Source organism: Schistocerca americana, chromosome 9, assembly GCF_021461395.2.
Source record: "Schistocerca americana isolate TAMUIC-IGC-003095 chromosome 9, iqSchAmer2.1, whole genome shotgun sequence".
Classification (NCBI taxonomy): Eukaryota; Metazoa; Arthropoda; class Insecta; order Orthoptera; family Acrididae; genus Schistocerca; species Schistocerca americana.
Genome location: NC_060127.1, coordinates 59,618,984 through 59,645,034, shown reverse-complemented (window position 1 = coordinate 59,645,034; position 26,051 = coordinate 59,618,984). Strand labels below are relative to the sequence as shown.

General features: G+C 43.3%; 1 protein-coding gene across 1 annotated transcript in view; it reads right to left on the bottom strand.

Annotated features, from left to right (window-relative positions):
* Positions 1-26,051, bottom strand: part of LOC124550894 (UDP-glucosyltransferase 2-like) — a 104,232-nt gene that overhangs the window by 19,468 nt on the left and 58,713 nt on the right. The window contains exon 4 of the mRNA XM_047125671.1: positions 22,589-22,808. Within this exon, the coding sequence (XP_046981627.1) occupies positions 22,589-22,808 (220 nt within the window). The remainder of the gene's footprint in view (positions 1-22,588; positions 22,809-26,051) is intronic.

Sequence of the window (26,051 nt, the reverse complement as noted above, 5' to 3'; positions counted from 1 at the left end):
CTCTCCAGTCTGTTCTGATTCTCTGACTGAGCTTCACTCTACAACGTTTGTACCCAACAGACAAAGTAGTCCAGAATATCGAGGACGCCTTCCTCCAACTACTGGGGAAGGAGGCGTCTTTCTGCTGGGTACCAGGGCACATGGGAATTGTGGGAACGAAAGGGCGGATCTGGCAGCCAAGGAGTCGTGTCGTAATCCTCAGTTACTTCAGTGCGCCATCCTCCTGCATCCTATCATCTCGCTGTTGAGGTACAGAATCATGCATCGATCGGGAGCCGAGTGGCTGGAAGTGACCGACAACAAGATGCATGCAGTGAAGCACAGAGCTCAACCGTGACGTACCTCCTTCCAGCCACGTCCTCCTCATTCGTCTTTGCATAGACCCCCTAAAATGGATGGCTTCTTGCTCCGGCGAGAAAACCCTCCATTTATTTATTTATTTACACGTCAAGTTCCGTAGGACCAAATTGAGGAGCAAATCTCCAAGGTCATGGAACGTGTCAGTACATGAAATTACATTCTGGGCGGGAAGGAGCGCCTGGTCCCCAGCACGAATCCGCCCGGCGGATTTGTGTCGAGGTCCGGTGAACCGGTCAGCCTGTGGATGGTTTTTAGGCGGTTTTCCATCTGCCTCGGAGAATGCGGGCTGGTTCCCCTTATTCCGTCTCAGTTACACTATGTCAGCGATTGCTGCGCAGCCGGCCGAAGTGGCCGTGCGGTTAAAGGCGCTGCAGTCTGGAACCGCAAGACCGCTACGGTCGCAGGTTCGAATCCTGCCTCGGGCATGGATGTTTGTGATGTCCTTAGGTTAGTTAGGTTTAACTAGTTCTAAGTTCTAGGGGACTAATGACCTCAGCAGTTGAGTCCCATAGTGCTCAGAGCCATTTTTGATTGCTGCGCAAACAAGTTCTCCACGTACTCGTACACCACCATTACTCTACCACACAAACATAGGGGTTACACTCGTCTGGTGTGAGACGTTCCCTGGGGGTCCACCAGGGGCTGAACCGCACAATAACCCTGGGTTCGGTGTGGGGCGGCGGAGGGGTGAAGTGGACTGCGGTAGTCGTTGTGGGGTTGTGGACCAATGCGGCTGCGGCGGGGAAATTACAACATAAAAGTAATACCAGATAAAAATAAATGTTTATGAACCCGAAAAAAGCCAGTCCGTAAGTTTAAGCAAACGCAATCAACAAAGCAACAAGAATCAGCTTAATTTTTCAAGGAACTCATCGACAGAATAGAAGGTGTGACCCATGAGAAAACTCTTCAGTTTCGATTTGAAAGCGAGTGGATTACTGCTAAGATTTCTGAATTCGAGTGGTAGCTTATTGAAAATGGATGCAGCAGTATACTGCACACCTTTCTGCGCAATAGTTAAAGAAATCCGCTCCGAATGCAGGTTTGACTTCTGCCGAGTATTAACTGAGTGGAAGCTGCTTATTCTTGGGAATAAGCTAATATTGTTAACAAGAAATGACAGTAAGGAATATATATACTGAGAGGCCAATGTCAAAATACCCAGACTCGTGAACAGGGGTCAAGAAGGGGTTCGTGAACTTACACCACACATTGCCCGAACCGCCCGTTTCTTAGCCATATAAATATCCTTTTAGAATGGGAAGACTTAGCCCAGAATATAATAGCATACGGCATAAGCGAATGAAAATAAGCAGAGTAGACTGATTTTCTTGTCGAACAATCACTCACTTCAGATACCGTTCGAATAGTAAAAATGGCAGTATTAAGTCTTTGAACAGTATCCTGAACGTGGGTTTCTACGACAGCTTACTATCTATATGACAACCTAGACATTAGAACTGTTCAGTTTCACTAATCATATACCCGTTCTGTGAAATTAAAACGTCAGGTTTTGTTCAATTGCGTGTCAGAAACTGTAAAAAGTAATCTTACTGTGATTTAGCGTTAGTTTATTTTCTACAAGCCATGAACTTAGGTCATTAATTGCACTATTTAAAACAGAGCCAATTTGCAACGCCACCATGTTGAATAACGCTTTTCGTCCTGCAGCAGGACATCGTGTTACTACTCAAACTGTGCGCAGTGCACAACTTCACTCCCGACGTACATGACGAGGACCATCTTTGCAACTGCGACACCATGCAGCGCGGTACAGATTAGCCCAACAACATGCCGAATGGACCGCTCAGGATTGGCATCACGTTCTCTTCACCAATGACTGTCGCATATTCGTTCAACCTGACAATCGTCGGAGACGTGTTTGGAGGCAACCTGGTCAGGCTGAACGCCTCCCTGCTGTTTTGGGCTGGTGTCATGTGGGGCCGACGGATGCCGCTGGTGGTCATGGAAGCCGCCGTAACGGCTGTACGATACTTGAATACCATCCTCCGACTGATAGTGCAACGATATCGGCAGCATATTGGCGAGGTACCCATCTTCATGAACGACAATTCGCGTCCCCATCGTGCACATTTTGTGAATGACTTCCTTGAGGATGGCCACATCGCTCGACTAGAGTGGCCAGCATGTTCTCCAGACATGAACCCTATCGAACAACCTGGGATGGATTGAAAAGGGCTGTTTATGGACGACGTGACCCACCAACCACTCTGAGGGAACTATGCCGAATCGCCGTTGAGGGGCGGGACAATGTGGACCAACAGTGCCTTGATGAACTAGTGGATAGTATGCCACGACGATTACAGGCATGCGTCAATGCAAGACGACGTGCTACTGGGTATTAGAAGTACCGGCGTGTACAGCAATCAGGATCACCACCTCTGAAGGTCTCGCTGTATGGTGGTACAACATGCAATGTGTGGTTTTCATGAGCAATAAAAAGGGCGGAAATGATGTTTATGATGAACCCTATTCCAATTTTCTGTACAGGTTCCGCTTAGGCAGGCACAGAACCCAAATGAATGTTTTAAGAGCATAATTTGGAACAGCCTTCCTAAAACTGTATTTGTAGGCATGCATACAATGAAACTAGGAGTTCATGATGCTGTTATTACATTCAGTTGTGGTAATACTGGAAAGTGTTGGGTATTGATAAAGCTGGGAATTAATCCTGGTGAAAATATGACCACAGGGCTGCAACACTGCGATACAATAGGAATAGCCGATGCAGACAGGTCTGCATCTAATATGGCCAAGAAAGCAAGACAAACATCCAGGAAGGTGTAAAAGAAGCTGGAAGACCTGCTGGAGGCCAAAGAAGGGCCATCATATGCAGCAGGACAGTTTTAATTAACTGTTAGTAACAAATTACAAAAGTTTTTTCTTTGAAGTCAATTTTCCGCAAACTAAAATTTTCAGTGCATATGCCCCATTATATCAGAAACTATAATAGATAAATCAATGAAATTTTCAGAGACTCTGCATAACATAAAAATCCACTTCTGGGACTACATTCATTAATAGTCCCCCATTAGGAAGTTCACAAAAAATGATTTTCTTCGGAAAAACTTAATATTTTTCTTAATAAATTTAAAAAAGTATTTCTTAAAAACTATAAAACGGATAAAGTAGAGTTTGGTACAGTTGCCTATTAGAATCATGTAACATACAGTAAAAATATTAAGGTCCTGCATCAAATAGTTTTTTTAGAAATGGGTCAAATACTTGCCTAAATTAACATGGGTTAGATAGGCAGGGTGTGGTCCCTTTAAGCATTTCAGCAATAAATACTTCGGTTTTTGAATGTACTTTCAGCTGTGAATGCATATCATAACGAAGATCAGCGATTGAAGAAACGTAGTACCAGTGTCTATGAAGTCTGAAGTCTGTGTGCTCTTGTGTCATAAACAAAACTACAGACAGTGTTGTGTCAGTGTGCCGAGCATTGCTCAGTAGGACATGCAGTTTCAAATCTTTCTAACAGCAACTAATGCAAGTGATTTTGAGACATATTGCCAGCAGCTGTTCACTTTCCAAATATGACTATTGCAATTGCAGGGTGGGGCCTCGATTCCCGTTCCACAGTGGGGGACTATAAGTAGGTCACTATTACAGTTCGTAAATTTGGTAAGATCTTCACAAGTGCTCTCTGTAATTTTTTGATGTTCAATTATTCCTGCTATGGTTCCTTTTCAGAAAGTTGGGCGATTTGCCTAACAATGAAATATTCTTTCAATTTTATGTTTCAACGTCGAAGTCAGATAGCGTTACAACATTTAATAGTTGGATACTGAATTGGGTTATAATAAGGCGTAGTTTCACTAAATGAGGGCTTAGTGATTCTGCTTGTAAGGATCCTCCATACGACACAGTCTCTATAATGAGACTTTTAATGATTGAACGACCATCGCGTTATAGGCCTAAGATCAAGCACTGGACTATAGGTAGGGAACACCGAATGAAGCGAGTTTGGGAGTGAAAGAGGACAATGCGTGAAGTCGTCAACGACTGCTGTAGGAGAACATTATGCAAAGATCTCTCACAAATCTCGAACAAATTCTGGTTATATATAAACGCCGTTAGTGTGACAAAAGTTAGTGACCAGATTCTTATCGATAAGCATAAAATGCTTATCTCCCCTTTACAAAGAGTTATTCTGGAGTATGTCCCCAATTTAATTTTCATATTATCGCAAAAATGAGTGAAATTGACATTAGTTTAAGTGTCTTCGACAAATAACTGAAATCGTTAAAATTGAACGAAGTTTCAGAGCCCAATGGAATTCTTGTCCCATTCCACAGAGAAATTGCGTTTTAGTTAGCCCCACTTTTAACCAAGATACACTGTAGATCTTTCAAACCAACTTGCACAACGCCTACGACAAGATCTGGCAAGACACCCTCGTACACAAGATGCTGACAGAGACCGCTATACCGGATATTTATGTCAAGTCGTGGATGACTTCCTCCGTGGTAGAACTTTCCTAGTTTCTCAACGGGGAATGCGTTCTGGCATTCGCCAATTGTCGGCAGGCACTCCACAAGGATCGGTGCTATCTCCCATCCTTTTTAATATCTATGTAAATGATATGCCGGTGATCCTAGAGTGCCACGTGGCACAATATGCTGACGACACAGCACTATACACCACTGGCCGCATTACTGACACCGTCGTCGCCAGCCTCCAGCGACAGGTGGAAGGCACCATCACCTGGTGCCGGACAAACAAAATAGCTCTCAATGCCACCAAAACTACGGCAGTCTACTTCACCAAACGGAGCCCAGTCCTCCGCCGCAATATTTCGATTGCAGGTGTGCAGGTGTCCTGGTCCCCGACAACCACCTATCTCGGGGTCCAGATGGACCACAAGTTGCTCTTCCACTGTCATGCGGAGTATGTCACCAACAAGGGGCAAAAGCTAACCAGGGCTTTGTACCCGCTCTTTCGCAGTAGGGAACTTAACCTGCATACCAAGCTCCGCATTTACCGAACAGTTATCCTGCCTGCCGTCACGTATGGATCTGCTGCATGGGCCACGATTAGTGTCACCAGGATGCGGACATTGCAGCGCCTGCAGAACAAGGTGCTCAGGTGGAGCCTGCACGCCCCGCCACTCACGAGAATTGTCACTCTCCACGAGGAAGCGGATATCGTCCCCCTAAAGACGACCATACGCAACAACGCGCGGCGGCTCTATGAGAAAGTGGATGCCTTGCGGGACACTGTCCATGGGTTACGCCACGTTGGGACCACACTTCCACGCCGCTGGCATCGACATCCGGTTCCCCTAACCATCCTAGAGGAATCGGATTCCGACCATGGCTACCGATAGGACTAGCACGCCCACCACGGACGCATCCTTTGGCGGGACTAGCCCTCATTCTACGTCCAATACTTTCCTACCATACCTGCCCACGTTAGGCTAAATTTTTCTGCCTGACTCATGTAGTATTGTCACCGTCAGAGGGTAGTATGGGACTACAAGCCCCACCGCCACACCTCCAAAATGAATTGCAGTGACGCAGTCACTGGCCTGTGGATAAATTTACTGCCTCACCAACACAGTTAGACCGCAATAGACCGGTGATGCTGTATTGTAACATATCACAAAAAAAGCTCTATTGTAACATATCACAATAAATAATAAAAAAGGCTCTATGACAAAGTGGATACCTTGCGGGACAGTGTCCACGGGTTACGCCACATTGGGACCACACTTCCACGCCGCTGGCATCGACATCTGGTTCCCCCCAACCATCCTAGAGGAATTGGATTCCGACCAAGGCTAACGATAGGCCTGGCACGCCCTTCACGGATGCATCCCTCGGCGGGACTAGCCCCCATTCTACGTCCAATACTCTCCCACCCTACCTGCCCACGTTATGCTAAATTTTTCCGCCTGACTGATTTAATACTGTCACTGTCTGAGGGTGGTACGGGACTAAAGGTCCCACCGCCACGGCCGGCCGGTGTGGCCTTACGGTTCTAGGCGCTTCAGTCTGGAACTGCATGACCGCTACGGTCGCAGGTTCGTATCCTGCCACGGGCATGGATGTGTGTGATGTCCTTAGGTTAGTTAGGTTTAAGTAGTTCTGAGTTCTAGGGGGACTGATGACCACAGATATTAAGTCCCATTGTGCTCAGGGCCATTTGAACCACCCATCCCACCGCCACACCCCCAAAGTGTATTGCAGTAACGGAGTGTGACTGCCCTGTGGACAGATTTACTGCCTCACCAACACAGTTAGACCACAAAAGACCGGTGATGCTGTATTGTAACGTATCACACACAAAAAAACAATTGAAAGGAAACGATAAGACAAGATAACAGCGTACTGAGAAATATTTAGACAGAACTGTCAGAAATCCTATACTCTCGGAGAAAATGTTACACTAGACGAGAAACTGTAAGGATTCCGTGGAAGATGCAGTTTTCACCAATATACGAGGGTAATCCTAAAAGTAAGGTCTATTTTTTTATAAGTACATAGACCTGTTCATTTCTACAATGGTTTACATCAGTTTACAGCTTGAACATTTAGCTATTTTTCGGTATAACCACCATTTCTGTCGGTGCATTTTTGTAGACGCTGTGGCAGTTTTTGTATGCCCATGTCATACCAGCTCGCCGCCATGCTGTTCAGAAAGTTATGAACCTCTTCTTTCACCTCGTTGTCGGAGCTGAATCGCTTTCCGGCCAAATGTTCTTTTAACCTAGGGAACAGGTGATAGTCACTGGGCGCCAAGTCAGGACTATAGGTTGGGTGGGTGATTATTTTCCACTGAAACTGTTGCAGGAGAGCAACGGTTTGCCGAGCGATGTGTGGGCGAGCGTTGTCATGGAGAACGTGTACGCCCTTGCTCAACATTCCTCTTCTCCGGTTCTGAATTGCCCGTTTGAGTTTTTTCAGAGTCTCACAGTACCTGTCAGCTGTAATGCCACTTCCTCGGACGAGAAATAAAAATCAAAAATTAGCTCCCAATACTCCAAAGATTTCCCCCAACTCCCAAATTCCCAGAAAAGTGAATAAGCGAACGAAGTTCCATTTATCACTATTGTTAGGACAATAACAAGTAATTAAATCAGGAATCTAAGACTTGACACTTTAGCAATCTACGAAAGAAAGATTAAATTTAAGTAAAATTAAAATAAAAAATCATAATAATCGCAAAGCAGAACCAACGATTTCAAAGAATACTCCGTGTGAGTACTTTTTGGGAATCGTGAGTAATGACTAAGTATAATTCAATACATTGTCACTACGTTACGAGAGTTAGCCGAAGGAGGTCATATATTTGAATGTTCATACATGTAGGCGCGCTTGGATTGTTTTTGAGATTGAATAAGTGCGATCTATTATGACGCAGTAATACGATCTTCTGACTTTAAATATCACGGCATTGGAATTCGAACGGAGTACTTTTACCTACTAGAATAAAGTGAACTTTTAACTAGATAATTGAACTAAACATTACTTAGACAGTGATTTAGGCAACGAACATTGATAGACAATTTTCATTCATAATAGCCAGTGGTTTAGGGAACTTCAGTGATAGGTCCGAAGCGTATAATTTAAATTCTCCTCACACCTGGGAAAGTTTTCTTCTCAAGGCTCGGTTAGGAAGTGAGTGATATTGTGCAATAAAACACCCTCTCGTGCCAAGTCGTGCATTTGTGATTTAAAATTCTATCAAATTATTGACATGGAACTCCCGAGTAATAGTTACGCGCAGCAATAATATTTTACTGTAGCGCTCGGCGCTTGTGTAGAATCTTTGACTCAAATAAGAAGCTCACTGTTACGATTTCTTAGATACTTGAAACTACGACCAGCGTGTAGGGAATTTGTTGTGGATGTGACTGTATTGGTTGTATCATTAATATTTCGTCATTAATCAGTTAAACATCGATTACGTACGATTAATTACGACTCTTGATGAAGTAAATATCTCACGCACGTCGACATTTCGGTTTAGCATTGTTATTTTGTGTAACGTCGTCGTCTTCGTAACTTGATAACGATCTCAACACTCTACCGACTGTCGCCGAGTTTTAGCTGAGGCCAAGTACAAATCAAACCAAATCATCAAGAAGAAGAGGCGTTATACAGCGTTAACTGTGGTCCCAGCGATTTAGTTCCGAGACGAGGTGAAAGAAGAGGTTCATAACTTTCTGAACAGCATGGCGGCGAGCTGGTATGACATGGGCATACAAAAACTGCCACAGCGTCTACAAACATGCATCGACAGAAATGGTGATTATAGCGAAAAATAGCTAAATGTTCAAGCTGTAAACTGATGCAAACCATTGTAGAAATAAACAGGTCTATGTACTTATAAAAAAATAGGAGAGCCTGCTTTTGGGATTACCCCCGTATATCCCTAGCAAACCAAACAAATATGTGATTAAGATACAGCATATACTTTGTGGATTCCCAAGTATTTTACTTGTATAATTTGTAAATATACGCTGGGTTGCAACCAGAAGGATTATATCACGTAAGCAATAAACCCTCTGATGTTCAGCGACTACGTGAACATTTTTATCAGTCACGTCGAAATGTGACTAGTATTGGCTTAATAGAAGAGTTACGAAGGAAGAATATTTCTTTTGTTAGAACTATGAAGAAAAGTAAGCATGAGATTCCTCCGGAGTGTGCTACCAGTAAATGAAGGGCCGCCAACAATTCACTTTTTGGCTTCAAGAAAGGATGTACTCTAGTTTCCTACGTTCCTAGAAAGGCGAAGTGTGTGATCCTATCATCAAGTTCGCATGACGATAAATCAATACATGCTGACACTGTAGATAAACTCAAACCACCGGTTGTACCATTTTATAATAGTACCAAAGGTGGAGTCGACACTACGGGTAAGTTGCTCTTCGTACAACGTTGCAAGAAATGTGCGCCTTTGGCGCATGGTTATATTTTTTGCTGTGATCAATATGAGTGTAATCAATACACAAGTAATCTATTGCGGCAACAATGAGAATTGTATCAGAAGAAAAGGATTCCTGTAACAGCTATCTCATACATTAGTTCTGCCTCACTTGGTTCGAAGAAGTTTGGACACCGCAGGAGTTCACAGGGATCTTCAACTGAGCCTACAACATTATAGGCCAATGCATGAAGATGAAGCATAAGACGAAAGCAGAAAAAACAACAGCAAGCGAGAGAAAAAGGAGTAATACCTGCACAGTAAAGAAAAGACTGTCAAAATATTGTTGCAAAATGTGTCAAAAGCCAATCTGTTTGATGCACATTGAACCTTTTTTTCTGACTGTGGTAAAATTCCTCATACACTATGTGATCAAAGGTATTCGGACACCCCTAAAAACATTCGTTTTTCATATTAAGTGCATTTTGCTGCTACCTAATGCCAGGTGCTCCATATCAGTGACCTCATTAGTCACTAGACATCGTAAGAGAGCAGAATGGGGCGCTCCGTGGAACTGTACGCCATATTTTCACACTTCTAAACATCGCTAGGTCCATTGTTTCCGGCGTGATAGTGAAGTGGAAACGAGAAGGGACACGTACAGCACAAAAGCGTACAGACCGACCTCGTCTGTTGAGTGACAGACTGTTGACAACTGAAGAGGGTCGTAATGAGTAATCCAGACCATCACACAGGAATTCCAAACTGCGTCAGGATCCACTGCAAGCACTATGACAGTAAGGCTGGAGGTGAAAAAAAAACTTGGATTTCATGGTCGTGCGGCTGCTGATGAGCCACACATCACGCCGGTAAATACTAAATGACGCCTCGCTTGGTGTAAGGAGCGTAAACATTGGACGATTGAACAGTGGAAAAACGTTGTGTGGAGTGACGAATCACGGTACACAATGTGGCGATCCGAAGGCAGGGTGTGGGTACGGCGAATGCCCGGTGAACGCCATCTGCCAGCGCGTGCAGTGCCAACAGTAAAATTCGGAGGCGGTGGTGTTATGGTGTTTTTCATGGAGGGGGCTTGCACCCCATGTTGTCTTACGTGGCACTGTCACAGCATAGGCCTACATTGATGTTTTGAGCACCTTCTTGCTTCCCACTGTTGAGCAATTCGGGGATGGCATCTTTCAACACGATCGAGCACCTGTTCATAATGCACGGCCTGTGGCGGAGTGGTTACACGACAATAACATCCCTGTAATGGACAGAGTCCTGACCTGAATCCTATAGAACACCTTTGGGATGTTTTGGAACGCCGACTTCGTGCCAGGCCTCACCGACAGACATCGATACCTCTCCTCAGTGCAGCACTCCGTGAAGAATGGGCTGCCATTCCCCAAGACACCTTCCAGCATCCGATTGAAAGTATGCCTGCGAGAGTGGAAGCTGTCATCAAGGCTAAGCGTGGGCCAACACCATACTGAATTCCAGCATTATGGATGGAGGGCGCCACGCCACGATGTTGTAAGTCGTTTTCAGCCAGGTATCAGGATACTTTTGATCACATAGTGCATGTTACTGCAGTCCAAAAGTGACGATGATACAACTAAATAAGTAATGTTATCATTGTTATTGTGCTATGAAGTTATCTTCATCTTTATGTGAAGATATTCATCATTTATAGTGAGTTGAATTAGTGAAATGTAATAAGGCAGCAAGTGAAAAAAGGCGATGTTATTATGTGCTACCACAATCCAACACTGACGAAAAGAAATCTGAATGAATAACAGTTGTATTGCTGTTCTGCTCTTACGACTTCTTTGCCTTTCTTCAGCGAGATTCTTTTTGTCATTTGTGCATAGTTAATCAATTCTAACACCGACGTGAACATAATGAATTTAATACATCACGCTGGACAGAATGTTAATTTCAGAACTTAACTTCGTACATACATTCTTTTTGTGATTTGTGCATAGTTAATTGGAATATTTGTGGCCGCACGGGATTAGCCGAGCGGTGTAAGGCGCTGCAGTCATGGACTGTGCGGCTGGTCCTGGCGGAGGTTCGAGTCCTCCCTCGGGCATGGGTGTGTGTGTTTGTCCTTAGGATAATTTAGGTTAAGTAGTGTGTAAGCTTAGGGACTGATGACCTTAGCAGTTAAGTCCCATAAGATTTCACACACATTTGAACATTTGAAATATTTGCGTTTCCTCTGACACTGAACGTTTTAATTTTCGCTGACATAAATATACTCAGCCTCTCATACCAGATGATAATAAAAATTATTTCTTAAGTAAATCAGTTACCCAGTTGCTAGTGTGTAATAACGTACACTGCATCTTCCCTGGCACCATCAACACACAAAATTTTAATTACGCTGTTTAATGTTCTTATAGCTTCATTAATCGAAACAACAGCATCCACAGAGAAAAGTCATAAAAATACCGTTGCACATTGTGGGCGTATTATATCATTTGTTGGTGCATGGAAGTGCGTAATAAAAGTTCACTATCTTGTAAGCCCAACATAATTTCAGTTTCATCAAAAGGATGCATGACGTCTAAGTCTCCAATCATGTAGACCTAATTGTGGACATATTCTTTCTACAAAAAGATTACGTAAGTTCCACTTTTTACGTTTTGTATTCGCGTTTAATATAAAAGTGGTACTTTACCGGAAAGAAATGGTGCAATCTAAAATTCCGGAAATGTGAGACCATGTTGATTCTGTGTAGTATGCTTTTTCAGGGTGCTGAGCGGACTTGAACAATATGTTCCGCACTGCCAATTTCTTCTGGTGTAACTAAACGTCAACGTTCACACTGCATAAGGAATTTTGCTGTACATTACAACGCGCATTTCTAGTCATTTTAGCGAAATTCTCGTCTCATTCAATTCATCTATCGACCATGATAGCACCACAATAACTGACGGAATGGGTAGTCGTTCCACTTCATGTCATTCCAGACGCATTTTCCTGTATCAATCATTTCGAAGTAAACTGTCTGAAGTCAAATAACGAGATCCAAACAGCGACACTCAAAAATTTCTAGGAGTACAGGTTCATTTAGAACGGACAGTACGTGTTGCTCTTACGGAAACGATATAGACGAATGTGGAAGTAACTAAGAGAATATATGAAGCGATTGTTGTGTGTACAATATACAGGGTGTTACAAAAAGGTACGGCCAAACTTTCAGGAAACATTCCTCACACACAAATAAAGAAAAGATGTTATGTGGACATGTGTCCGGAAACGCTTAATTTCCATGTTAGAGCTCATTTCAGTTTCGTCCACCTACGCTCAATGGAGCACGTTATCATGATTTCATACGGGATACTCTACCTGTGCTGCTACATGTGCCTTTACAAGTACGACACATGTGGTTCATGCACGATGGAGCTCCTGCACATTTCAGTCGAAGTGTTCATACGCTTCTCAACAACAGATTCGGTGACCGGTGGATTGGTAGAGGCGGACCAATTTCCATGGCCTCCACGCTCTCCTGACCTCAACCCTCTTGAGTTTCATTTATGGGGGCATTTGAAAGCTCTTGTCTACACAACCACGGTACCAAATGTAGAGGCTCATCGTGCTCGTATTGTGGACGGCTGTGATACAATACGCCATGCTTCAGGGCTGCATCAGCGCATCAGGGATTCCATGCGACGGAGGGTGGATGCATGTATCCTCGCTAACGGAGAACATTTTGAACATTTCCTGTAACAAGTGTTTGAAGTCACGCTTGTACGTTCTGTTGCTGTGTGTTTCCATTCCATGATTAAAGTGATTTGAAGAGAAGTAATAAAATGAGCTCTAACATGGAAAGTAAGCGTTTCCAGACACATGTCCACATAACATATTTTCTTTCTTTGTGTGTGAGGAATGTTTCCTGAAAGTTTGGCCGTACCTTTTTGTAACACGCTGTATACAACAGATCTCGTGGGTAACGTCAGAAGGTAACTAGGACTTTCGAGGATGGTACTACCGTGTGTGGGAAGATTGCAAAGCCGGAAGAGAGTGTAGAAATATAGGACGACCAGAAAAGTCAGGTGACTGGTGCAGGAACTGGCAGTTTACGCTGTACGTCAGTTAATGTAACGCACTGCGCTCAAAGAGGGGAAGAGAAACTTTACTATTGGCATAAATCGCTGGAAATAGTACGACCCGTGAACTACATAGAAGTAACCGTGTGTTATATCTAAAGTGGAATGGCCACCTAAAATCATTTACAGGACATGCTGATGTCACGCTGGAATTCCCTGAGAGTCTTAAATAAAATGAAATTCATCCACGAAACAAATAACTTGGAAAACACTCGTTTAGCCGACTGTCTAGTATTATGCATCAACGTTGGAGCCTCACCAGGATGTCTTAGCAGTAGCGTAAAGAAGATACAACTAAAATCGGCGCGTTTCATCACGGGATCGTCTGGTACCATGGCGTTATGGAGATCTTCAACAATCTCCAGTTGCACACGCTACAAATGGAGCGTTCTGGATTACGGAGAAGTTTACTGTCAACATTGAGAGAGCGTACATTTAAAAGAAGACTCGGACTGTCGGTCAGATTCTCCCACATACATCTACGGAAACGATAACGATGAGAAAATGTAGAGAAATGTGAGCTCGAGCGGAGGCTTAACGCAGTTCGTTCTAGAGACGTGCCAGCCACGAAGAGGATAGGGGAGATGGGGGCGACAGTAATACCATATGTACCCATAGCCACACATCTTACTGTCGCTCACTCTGGGACTTCTCGGCACAAGTAAACGGGAGCATGTATTCGATACTTTTGTTTCGATACGGAGCACTTTAATAATCGACTCATTCTTTCGATACTTACTCCGTCTCGAGAGAAACGTATCAACATTCCACGTTAATCGCCTGTTAATTCTCGTCGTTCAGCCATAATCACATAGGAAACCTTTTGAAATGAATCACCTGTGGACAAATGCCCTTTTATACCTTGGGTATATGATACTGTTGGCATCTGTATATGTGCATATTACTATCCCATGACTATTGTTACCTCAGCGTATTTCACTACTAAAAGAAAAGTAGCATTCAGTTTTATTATGAGTTAAACTGTGATAATAATATTACTCGATTATATCGCTAAAAACATATCGATGTCACGAATATATTGCCTGCACAATTATGGATTAAAATATCGCATATAGTACTCCGATGTATAGATATATTGATATGTGACGTCCGATAGACTAGCCCTAGGAGTGATAGATTATTGTGGCACTTTGGCAAATACGGAGGCTATGCCATAATTGTTTACAACATACTGCAGAGATGTACAGGAAATTGGAGAGATTTTAGTGTGTTGCGTTGTCGTTGGCTGATCCTTTTTTATTCTTGCGGTCAGCTACGTTGTTTTAACACCTTCTACTGCTTTTTTACTTTTAGCTAATGTTTTCACTTTTGGCTTGCTTCTTTCGTTGTCTCCTTCAGTGAGGTTACACGTTTCGTTTAACGCATTTGGTTCCTTCCCTGGGTTTCAGGCGATATGATTCTTTGTGGGTATTGTTTTAATTCGTGAGCTATCTGACTATGGTAAAAGGGACTGATAACCGCACAGTTTCGTCCCTTTAATCCACAACCCAACCAACCAATCACTAGAGCACGAATGGGAAGGCAGTCATTCTTTTCCAACTCCATGGTAAATCGAACATTCGCATCCGTTGAATTAAGAAAACCGTTAAAATTCACAATTCCATGAGGTCGTACAACGAAAATACCATCAAAATATCTGAAAAAGTTTGCCAATGCCGCTGACTCCAACGCACTTTCCCTGCTATTTTCTGTAAAGAGATTAGCAACAACAGGAGACTCCATTTGTATTTTCACAGAACAGGTCACTGAATAAAAAGGAAATGAAAGTCAACACTTGTCGAGACGGTTTAGATAAAGAGAGTAAGTACGGTGAAACTGTCTAAAAGTGACATTTTCCAATTACAGTCTCATAATGATATTTGGTATTTCGTGAACAATTTGATGTATGAAACTTCCTGGCAGATTAAAACTGTATTCCGGACCTAGACTCAAACTCATGACCTTCGCCTTTCGCAGGAAAATGCTCTACCATCTGAGCTACCCAAACACAACTCATGCCCCGGCTCCACAGCCCCAGATGGTAGAGCACTTGACCGCGATAGGCAAAGGTCCCGAATTCGAGTCTCGGTCCAGCACACAGTTTTAATCTGCAAGGAAGTTTCATATCACCGCGCTCTCCTCTGCAGAGTGAACATCTCGTTCTGGAATTTGATGTATTATTCGACAAATAATTCCAATTGTACCTTTTGTCAATTTAACGTTAATAGTGCAAACTTAATAAAATCCAGTTCTTTTACGTTGACGTACTTGAGTATCTCTATATCTGGAAATATTCATTCTAGAAGGCTGTGGTTTTCAACTATTTGTTTCTTGATTTCATGTACGTGTTCTGTGTAAACAGAAAAGGCGGTATTCCACATGCATGTTGAGATTTGCAAGTGTTGCATTGTAAAGATAAACTCTAAATATAACGGAAGACTTGGAGATATATACCTTGAAGAACTCCAGCTTTATTGTGTAATGACAATAACATGTGATCCATATAACTTACAAGAGATGAAAGGTCCAGTGTGGTATACAATCTTCAACACATAATTCGCTGACGATACCCCTATACGTGTTCTTTGTCCACCAGGAGCTGATTCAGCACTGCGAAGCTCAGGCAGCAGATACAGAGGAACAATTCATGCACAGAAAGAGCATAGTGTCTACACTGACGGAAGCTATTAATCTATTGTATATGGAGTTAGCTCCATATCAAAATGTCTCCATAGTCGAACACAAAACCCAGTTGAGTCTTTCAATAACTTCATTTGGACCTGCATACTAAAAATATTATTTCTATGAGCGAAAACTCTATGTCGGGGCGTTTGTGATGCTATGATAACGTTTAATGTGGTAACAAGCTATGAATTAGGTCAGTAGAGCAACCCTTGATAGTACTTCAGTACCCAATACAATTCAAGCCTTCCAATGAAAGGATCAATTTAGAATCGTGAAAGCTGAGTCTGCAGATGGAGAAATCATTAAAGAGGCAAGAGGCGGGGCTTTGATGGTCAAAAACAGGATGACTATAGGTCTGGTTGTTGCTAGAGCTGGCACGCCTCCACAGGTGACTTGATATCACCTGAAATTTTGAAGTAGATTTCCTGAAAACAATTAAAAATATCTCAGTCATTATCCCTGTACCTAATTTTACACTTTGTTATCCCTCAGTACACTGTAGTACGTGAACCACTAAAGCACATCTACCTCCAACGGTTTTTTCCTTAGAGAGGTAAAAGTGGAGTTTCCAATGAGACGATTGAGCATAATTGACAAAAATCGTAACTAGTTACTTGTTTATCTGTACGTTCTGAATCTGCTTCAGTAATTATAGTACTTCTCAAAAATTTCGGGTCTCTATCGAAGTTCTGAGATAATGGATCATTAATATTTGCAATTTTTACATTGTGGGTACAGACTGTCCTTCCTCCTGTTACTGTAACACTTAACTGTGACGAATCAGACAGAGGACTGCAGGAGAAATGAGAGACCACATCAAAAGATACTAAAATATTACACTCGTTCAAACGCAGTGCTTCCAATCGACACAATGTTGTGTACATAGTTCCGCGTAGTCAGCGCGTACACAACTTTTCCCACTAGAGCGCACCCCACTAAGCACAACAGCGCAGGCGCAGCACTCGTCCATCTCCGCTCTACGAGATGGCGCTGCCTTAGAGACGGACCAAATTCTGCTTCCGCCATCCGCGTATTAATATGTAACGCAGCCAATGAGATTGCTGCTAATGTAGAACCTTTTCTCGTTGCGGATCACAGTCGCTCAGTGATACCTGAATGCGCAAGGTATTATAATTGTACAGACCTCCGATTAGTCAGTCTGCATTTGTCTGCACCAGTCTGTACCAGTCGGCATTAGTCTGTACCAGTCTATAGTCAAGTTTCAGTATGGGCCTAACAAGATTATCATATTCCTGTACATAGCCATGAAGATAAATGTATAGACACTTTGTTAAGTATCAGAGATATGTGAGAATAAGATTAACGTACCAAGACCAAAGGAACTTCAGATTGTCAATTGTAAATAGCATCCAGAATCAAGTTACGTAAGGTTTATGCTTGTTACTGTTTTAATAAATGTGTGTGAAAATTAATCAAGTTCTGTTTAAAGTTGGTCACCGTCAATCTGCTACTCTAAGCGTGCAAGTGGCATTCCTATCATCTGACCAACGGCAGAAGATAAGCACGCCACGATAAAACCACGAGACATATTACTGACACTCGTCTACTTCGTTAGAGCGACAGGTCAGTACGCACACCACACATAACAAATCTGCCGAGTTCTAGATCTGATGTGATACCCAGTCCGGATCAGATAGGAAACACTTTTATATTAAGTTCACTGGTAGGTTGGTATGTACAGCACATTAAGAGCTTCGAGGATTTCTCACATCGGTTAGAGCGATTGTGCTTGAATGATTCTGATATTTTATTAAGTACAGGCGTGGTCCCTCTCTTCTCTCGAGTTGCTTTGTCTCCCTTTGCAGTTGGGGCATCTCATACATTGGTCAGACCACCATGATCATGGGAGTCACAGCATCCGTATTCTGATACTGCAGAACGTTGCCTTAGTACCGGTCATCTTACAGATTGTAACAAGACAGAGATTCTTGCGTGCACTTGTATTACGAGTTGTCATCTTGTATTGAAAGCGTATTGGAGCTGGCAGGAGAGCATATTTTCGTTCTCACGCTCCACAACTGATGCGATGCTGGCTACTGACCTGAGCGAACCGTGTACTTTACTAATGCTGTGTGCAATACTAGGGACGTTTGAAAAGTCCGTGCAGAGTCCGAGAGATGGCACCACCGGCGCGTATCGAGGTCGTGTTTAGTTAGTAGCATCTTTGGAAAGAACGCACACCAAGTTTCAGCCATACTGGTCGATTTCTTTGTGTTTGGCATTCGTGTGAATCAAGGAAGTCGAGTGATTGTCAAAAAATAGACGAAAAAGAATTTCGTGTATTGATTAAACATTACTTTATGAAAAGCAAAACCGCTCAGCAGACTAAAGAGAAGCTTGATAAAAATTACGGTCACTCTGCTCCTTAGATTAGAGCAGTTTATAAGTGGTTTCAAAATTTTCGGAGTGGTCACATGGGCACAAGTGATGCTAAACGTTCTGGACGCCCTGTGGAGGTTACGACTCCAGAAATCATTGATAAAATCCACGATATGGTGATGGATGACAGAAGAGTTAAGATGCTGTGAGGTTGCTATTGCTGTGGGCATCTCGAATGAACGGGTACATAATATTTTGCATAAACATTTGGACGTGAGAAAGCTATCCGCAAGATGGTTTCCGTGATTGCTCATGCTTGACCAAAAACGGAATCGAGTGAAGTGTTGCAAGGATGGTTTGCAGCTGTTCAGGAAGAATCCGCAGGACTTTAAGCGTCGTTTCGTCACTGTGGATGAAACATGGCTACATTAATATACTCCTGAGACCAAACAACAATCTAAACAATGTGTTACCAATGGAGAATCTGCACCAAAAAAGGCGAAGACCAGTCCTTCGGCCGGAAAGATTATGGCGACTGTCTTTTGGGATTCGCAAGGGATAATCATCATCGACTATCTGGAAAAGGGCAAAACTATTACAGGTGCATATTATTCATTGTTACTGGACCGTTTGAAAACCGAGCTGCAAGAAAAACGCGATTGGACTACAAAAAAGTCCTTTTCCATCACGACAATGCACCAGCACACACCTCAGCAGTTGTGGTCGCAAAATTAATGGAAATAGGGTTACAACTAGTTTCACATCCCCCCCCCCCCTGTTCTCCAGACGTGGCTCTCTCGGACTACTATTTGTTCCCCACTTTGAAGAAATGGCATGTGGGACAATTTTATTCAAACGAGGAGGTGATTGCAGCAACTGATAGCTGTTTTGCAGACTTGGGCAGTTCCTATTATTTGGAAGGGATCAACAAATTAGAACAGTTGGGCGAAGTGTATAAGACTATGTCGAGAAATAAAAAAGGTTTACCCCAAACACTTAAGTAGTTTTTATTTTTGCACGGACTTTTCAAACGCCCCTCGTACGTTACACAAATTATCTATGAATCTGAAGGATTACTATTAAAAACTAATCGCTCTTTTTCATACTTTGTTTACTAAATTCTACGAATAACGAGACATACCGTTCAAATTTTAAATCAATCCCTTCTATAAATTCTTACGTAAAACACGTAATAAAAGTGCTGGCATTATGAAACTGAGTTCGAGAATGTCAACTGAAAGTACAACCAAGAGGATAGGTTCATAAATCGCCACAGATTTCTGACGCAATTAAAAGTACTTCGGAAAACTGTTATTACATCGTGTTTTGCTTGTGTGTTTTGGAGGGACAGGGAGTGAATGGAGGACATACGTAAAGTAAGGATATGATGTTTTAATAAAATTACATAAATATATGCATGAGGCAGTTCTCGTGCAATACGGTAAATTTGGTTCGTATTTCCAAGTGAACTTGATATTGTGGAAGGCAGCCAGGAGGGGCGTTGAGTATTAAATTTTCAACTTCTTTTGTAGCAAAGAATCGTATTTTGTTTTCACTACATTTTATTTAGTTTCGTAATTATTTGTGATAATCTGATTGGCTGACATTAACAATAGCGCGAGTATGGAAGTGCTCGAAATGATCTGACTGGATGTTTCACATACCAGCCAATAGGAACTCAGCATTACCCGTGCGTCTGAGTAGCACGTTGTGCTCCAGATCTGTGAGCCGAGAAGTCCCTCGGGAACGTCTTCTATTAAACACTTAAGTTAAACCGAACTGATCAAATTTGTACCAAAATGAAGAAACTCGCGCGTTTGATCGGTTCTCGTGTCATTTGACGAAAAGAGACTACAGTACTGAGTATTTTGTGATAGTTTGAGCTATGTGAGTGGTTGTTTTTGGACGTAAAAATGGTTCAAATGGCTCTAAGCACTATGGGACTTACGGTCATCAGTCCCCTAGACTTAGAACTACTTAAACCTAACTAACCTAAGTACATCACACACATCCATGCCCGAGGCAGCATTCGCACTTGCGACCGTAGCAGAAGCGTGGTTCCGGACTGAACAGCCTAGAACCGTTCGGCCACAGCGGCCGGTGCTTTTAGGAGATATTCGCGTGTGAACATCTCATGTACATAAATTCCTCGTGCCGTGTTTCTTGCAGCTTACGAGACGCCATGGCGACCACTTCTGTACAAGAAGCCTACTGAACGACTGGCTGTTTTAACTCGCAGGTAGTCGTGTGTCAGTGACTGTTTAGGACGTTCAAAATATCGGGTCAGACTAAACATCATCTGGCTGCTTTCAGGTGTGAACTTGTAACAGAGACAGTCAGTGACATTGCATAACTGATGATGGGATACAGACATTTTCCATGGTTTACAGGCAATAAAACAAAGTTAAAGGAAAGCATTGACGTGTGTTCAATCGACTCTTGCAAGAATCCAGAACACTCGATAGTTTAACTAACTTTTAGCTATTGCCCATGGACTGGAGGTATGTAGACTTTCCGTGGTAGGTATTTAGTCGAATTTTCGACAACGCTGGTTTTGTCGTCCAAACCAATATCTACCATCGCAAAGTGTCAGGAAACTAGAAACCTACCCAGACAGATGGACTGATTGTTTAAAAGATTGTGAGAGGCGAACCAGCCTCGCCGCACGCCGACAACTATTGGGATGGAATTATTAAGGAAGCACTTCAGATTGAATTAGCAAGTGTCCTTATAAAAAGAGATGGAAGTTTTTGCTTATCTATATCTACATGGATACTCTGCAAACCACATTCAAGTACCTGGCAGAGGGTTCATCGAACCACCTTCACAATTCTCTATTGTTCCAATCTCGTATAGCGCGCGGAAAGAACGAACACCTTTATCTTTCCGTACGAGCTCTGATTTCCCTTATTTTATCTTGGTGATCGTTCCTCCCTATGTAGATCGGTGTCAACAAAATATTTTCGCATTCAGAGGAGAAAGTTGGTGATTGGAATTTCGTGAGAAGATTCCGTCGTAACGAAAAACGCCTTTCTTTTAATGATGTCCAGCCCAAATCCTGTATCATTTCTGTGACACTCTCTCCCATATTTCGTGATAATACTAAACGTGCTTCCTTCCTTTGAACGTTTTCGATGTACTCCGTCAGTCCTATCTGGTAAGGATCCCACACCGTGCAGCAGTATTCTAAAAGAGGACGGATAAGCTAGTGTAGGCAGTCTCCGTAGTAGGTCTGTTACATTTTATAAGTGTCCTGCCAATAAAACGCAGTCTTTGGTTAGCCTTCCCCACAACATTTACTATTCCTTCCAATTTAAGTTGTTCGTAATTGTAATACCTAGGTATTTAGTTGAATTTACGGCTTTTAGGTTAAACTGATTTATCGTGTTACCGAAGTTTAACGAGTTCCTTCTAGACCTCATGTGGATGACCTCATACTTTTCGTTATTTAGGGTCAACTGCCATTTTTCGCATCATTCAGATATCTTTTCTAAATCGTTTTGCAGTTTGCTTTAGTCTTCTGATGACTTTATTGGTCGATAAACGACAGCGTCATCTGCAAACAACGGAAGAAGGCTGCTCAGATTGTCTCCAAAATCGTTAATATAGATAAGGAACAGCTTAAATTAGATAATGAACAGCTTAAATCCTCCTTTAAGTCCTGCTCTCCCATTGGTCAAACAAGACCCTGAGGGTCTTCCTGAACTTGGAAAGTCACGAATGTCAAAACGGTCCTATTTGCAAAGAGTAAACTATTTTATCTCCATTCTCTCTCTACTGTCATTATCCGCATATACGGCGCAAATATCCCTAGTTGCCTCCGCTGCTGTCATCTCTCTACTGAACTCACACAAAAGAACATGTCGGAAATGTTCCAAATTTTCCACTTGGCACTCGGTCTTCTAGCGTCCACAATTCCATTCACTATCTTCAAATAACAAAAGGACTAAACATAAACTGAAATAGCAGCAGTGAAATGGCAGTCGATACATAAACCCATAGAAAGTGGAATATCAACATGCAATAGAAAAACGCAATGAACTTATGCACAAACGTAATACTTGAGCATTGCACTATACCGTAGGATAGAGTTATAGATTTATATGCGATGTTTGAAGAAATTGCAGACAGAAGTGACACCATGGCAGGATCTTCGTATGAGGTGGTATATGTTTTGAGACCGATACCTGGGGTCGTTGAGAACTTTGTTGAGCGCGTCCAAGACCGACTCCTTGGTCAACCTCAGTGTGTCCAGTTCGACAGCTGTACCCCTGGCCACGTTTCTGCGCAGGTTGGGGTACTGGTCCGCCATGAATGGGACACCAACTATGGGGACGCCATGGTACACAGCCTCCATGGTACTAAGCATCCCCCCATGGCTTATGAACACCTTCACATTGGGGTGCGCTGAAAATGAGAAACAATTTCACATTGGCATACATCGGGACATATTCCTGTGGAACGACTGAGATGGCTGGAAAGGATGCCACAAAAGCAGTTCAAATACACTGACAAAACAAATCGCAACACCAAAAATATAGTTAATGTAATGAAATTCCTGGAATACATTCGTCTAGGAAACATAAGTGATTAGCATGTTCACATAAGCGTGAGATAAACCATTGCGAAAGTGAAATACTGGTACATTAATATCCGGCGTAATGAGTGATGTCAACAAGGGATCTCAGATCGATTCCATATTCCTAGATTTTCAGAACGCTTTTGATACTGTTCCTCACAAGCGACTATTGATCGAACTGCGTGCATACGGAGTATCGTCTCAGTTGTGTGACTGGATTCGTGATTTCCTCTCAGAGAGGTCACAGTTCGTAGTGATAGAGAGTAAATCATCGAATAGAACAGAAGTGATATCTGGCGTTCCTCAAGGTAGTGTCACCGGCCCTCTGCTGTTCCTGATTTACATAAATGATCTAGGTGATAATCTGAGCTGCCCCCTTAGATTGTTTGCAAATGACGCTGTAATTGATCGTCTAGTAAAATCATAAGACGATCAATTCCAATTACAAAATGATCTAGAGAGTATTTCTGTATGGCACGAAAAGTGGCAATTGGCGCTAAACAACGAAAAGTGCGAGGTCATCCACATGGGTACTGATAAATTTTGGGTATACTATAAATCGCACAAATCTAAGGGCTATCAATTCTACTAAATATCTAGGAATTACAATTACGAGCAACAAACTGGAAAGACCACATAGATAATATTGTGGGGAAGGCGAAACAAAGACTACGCTTTGTTGGCAGAACACTTAGAAGATGCGATAAACCCATTAAAGAGACAGCCTACATTACGCTTGTCCGTCCTATGCTGGAATATTGCTGCGCCATGTGGAATCCTTACCAGGTAGGATTGACGGAGGACATCGAAAAAGTGCAAAGAAGGGCAGCGTGTTATCGGGCAATAGGGTGAGAGTGTCACTGATATGATACGCGAGTTGGGGTGGAAGTCACTGAAACAAAGGTGAGATCTGTTTACGAAATTTGTATCACCAACTTTCTCTTCCGAATGCGAAAATATTTTGATGACACCCACCTACGTAGGGGAGAAATGATCATCATAATAAAATAAGAGAAATCAGAGTTCGAACGGAAAGATCTAGGTGTTCCTTTTTCCCACGCGCCATTCGAGAATGGAATGGTAGAGAAGTAGTATGAAAATGGTTCGATGAACCCTTAGCTAGGCACGTAAGTGTGAATTGCAAAAAAATGGCTCTGAGCACTATGGGACTTAACATCTGTGGTCATCAGTCCCCTAGAACTTAGAACTACTTAAACCTCACTAACCTAAGGACATCACACACATCCATGCCCGAGGCAGGATTCGAACCTGCGACCGTAGCAGTCGCGCTGTTCCGGACTGAGCGCCTAGAACCGCGAGACCACCGCGGCCGGCTGTGAATTGCAGAGTAACCATGTAGATGTAGATGTAGATGTAGAGCCGCCAGAATGTCGAATGCAAGCATGGAAGCATGTAAACGTGCATGCACTGAGCTGTAGAGGTGCCAGATGTCAGTTGGTGGCATGGAGGTCCATGCTTCTTGCATTTGTGGGGTTGTCGTCCGATGATGCGCTCGGTTGGAGACAGATCTGGTGATGTAGCAGGCCAAGGCAACATGCCTACACTCTGTAGAGAATGTTGGGTTTCAACTGTGGACCTAGACATCCAGCTGTAGCCCTCAGTGGTCCACAACCCCGCAACAGGCCACAGCAGACCACCTACTCCACTGCTGCCCCACACTGAACCCAGGCGCAGGGTTATTGTGCGGTTCGGCCCCCAGTGGACCTCCCGTGAACGTCTCATACCAGACGAGTCTAACCCCAAATGTTTGCGTGGCAGAATAACTATGGTGTACGCGTGCGTGGAAACGGTGTTTGTGCAGCAATCGCCAACACAGTGTAGCTGAGGCTGAATAAGGGGAACCAGCCCGCATTCGGCGAGGCAGATGGAAAACAGCCTTAAAAACCATCCACAAGCAGGCCAGCACACCAGACCTCCACACTGACCCGCCAGGCGGTTTCCTTCCGGGGACCGGCACGCCTTCCCGTTCGGGAAGCAGCGCGTTAAACCGCGCGGCTATCCGGATGGGCAAATCGCGTTATGATCATACAGACTGTCAACAGATATCATACGATCGTGTTCTGTAGGGAAGATAACATTGATGTCAACGGACAGTCATGCCAACGGTGACGTCAGGGCACATATCAACAGCATAGTGTTTGCCAGGAAGTCCCACATCCACAGTCAGTGTGTAGACAGACGGTGCAGTATGGCACAGAGAAGATACCTACCAGACTCTCTGCAATGGAGGGCCATAGGAAGAATGGAATCAGGACAGTTGCAAACTGATGTGGCCTCATGGCTTCATGTGAATCGTTCTGTTGTTTCTTGGATGTGGCGAAAGTTTGTAGAGACCGAAACTGTACTGCACAGCAGCTGGCTTCTGACCTGTCAGCATCCAATGGATGTGTTGCATCGAGGCCAACGATGAACAGAAGGCTTCAGCAGAGCGACCTTTACTGTCAGGAACCTGCCGTATGTGTACATCTGACGTGTCTTCACATAAGGGAACATCTGAAGTGGAGCCGTCAATTTGCCACCTGGACGATCGAACAGTGGGCCAATGTTCTTTCACAGATGAGACCCGATTTGGTCTGGAGAGTGATTCTCAATGGATGCGCATCTGGTTGGAATGTGGAACACGATTTCAGGACCCAAATATTGTGGAAAGAGACCGATATTGAGGAAGATCCCTAATGGTGTGGGCACGGATTGTGTTCACCACTCGATCACCTCTTTACGAAATTGTACGGGTGAATCGGCAAGGTTTAACTGCTGTCAGGTATCGTGACGAGATTTGGGTATCTCATGGGCGGTCGTTGCGAGGTGGTGCAGGCCCACACTTCGCATCGATGGACGATAATGCTCGATCTCATACAGTACAGGTGGTTGATGTTTTCTTTAAAACTGTTGATGTTGCACGCATGGCGTAGCCTGCTAGCTCTCCCGATTTGAACCACATAGAGCATGTCTGGGATGCACTGTGGAGACGGGTTCCATTACGTCAGCATCCGTCAACCCCTCTCCAAGAAATGCGAGCAGCTCTGCAGTAAGAATGGGTGTCATTGCCT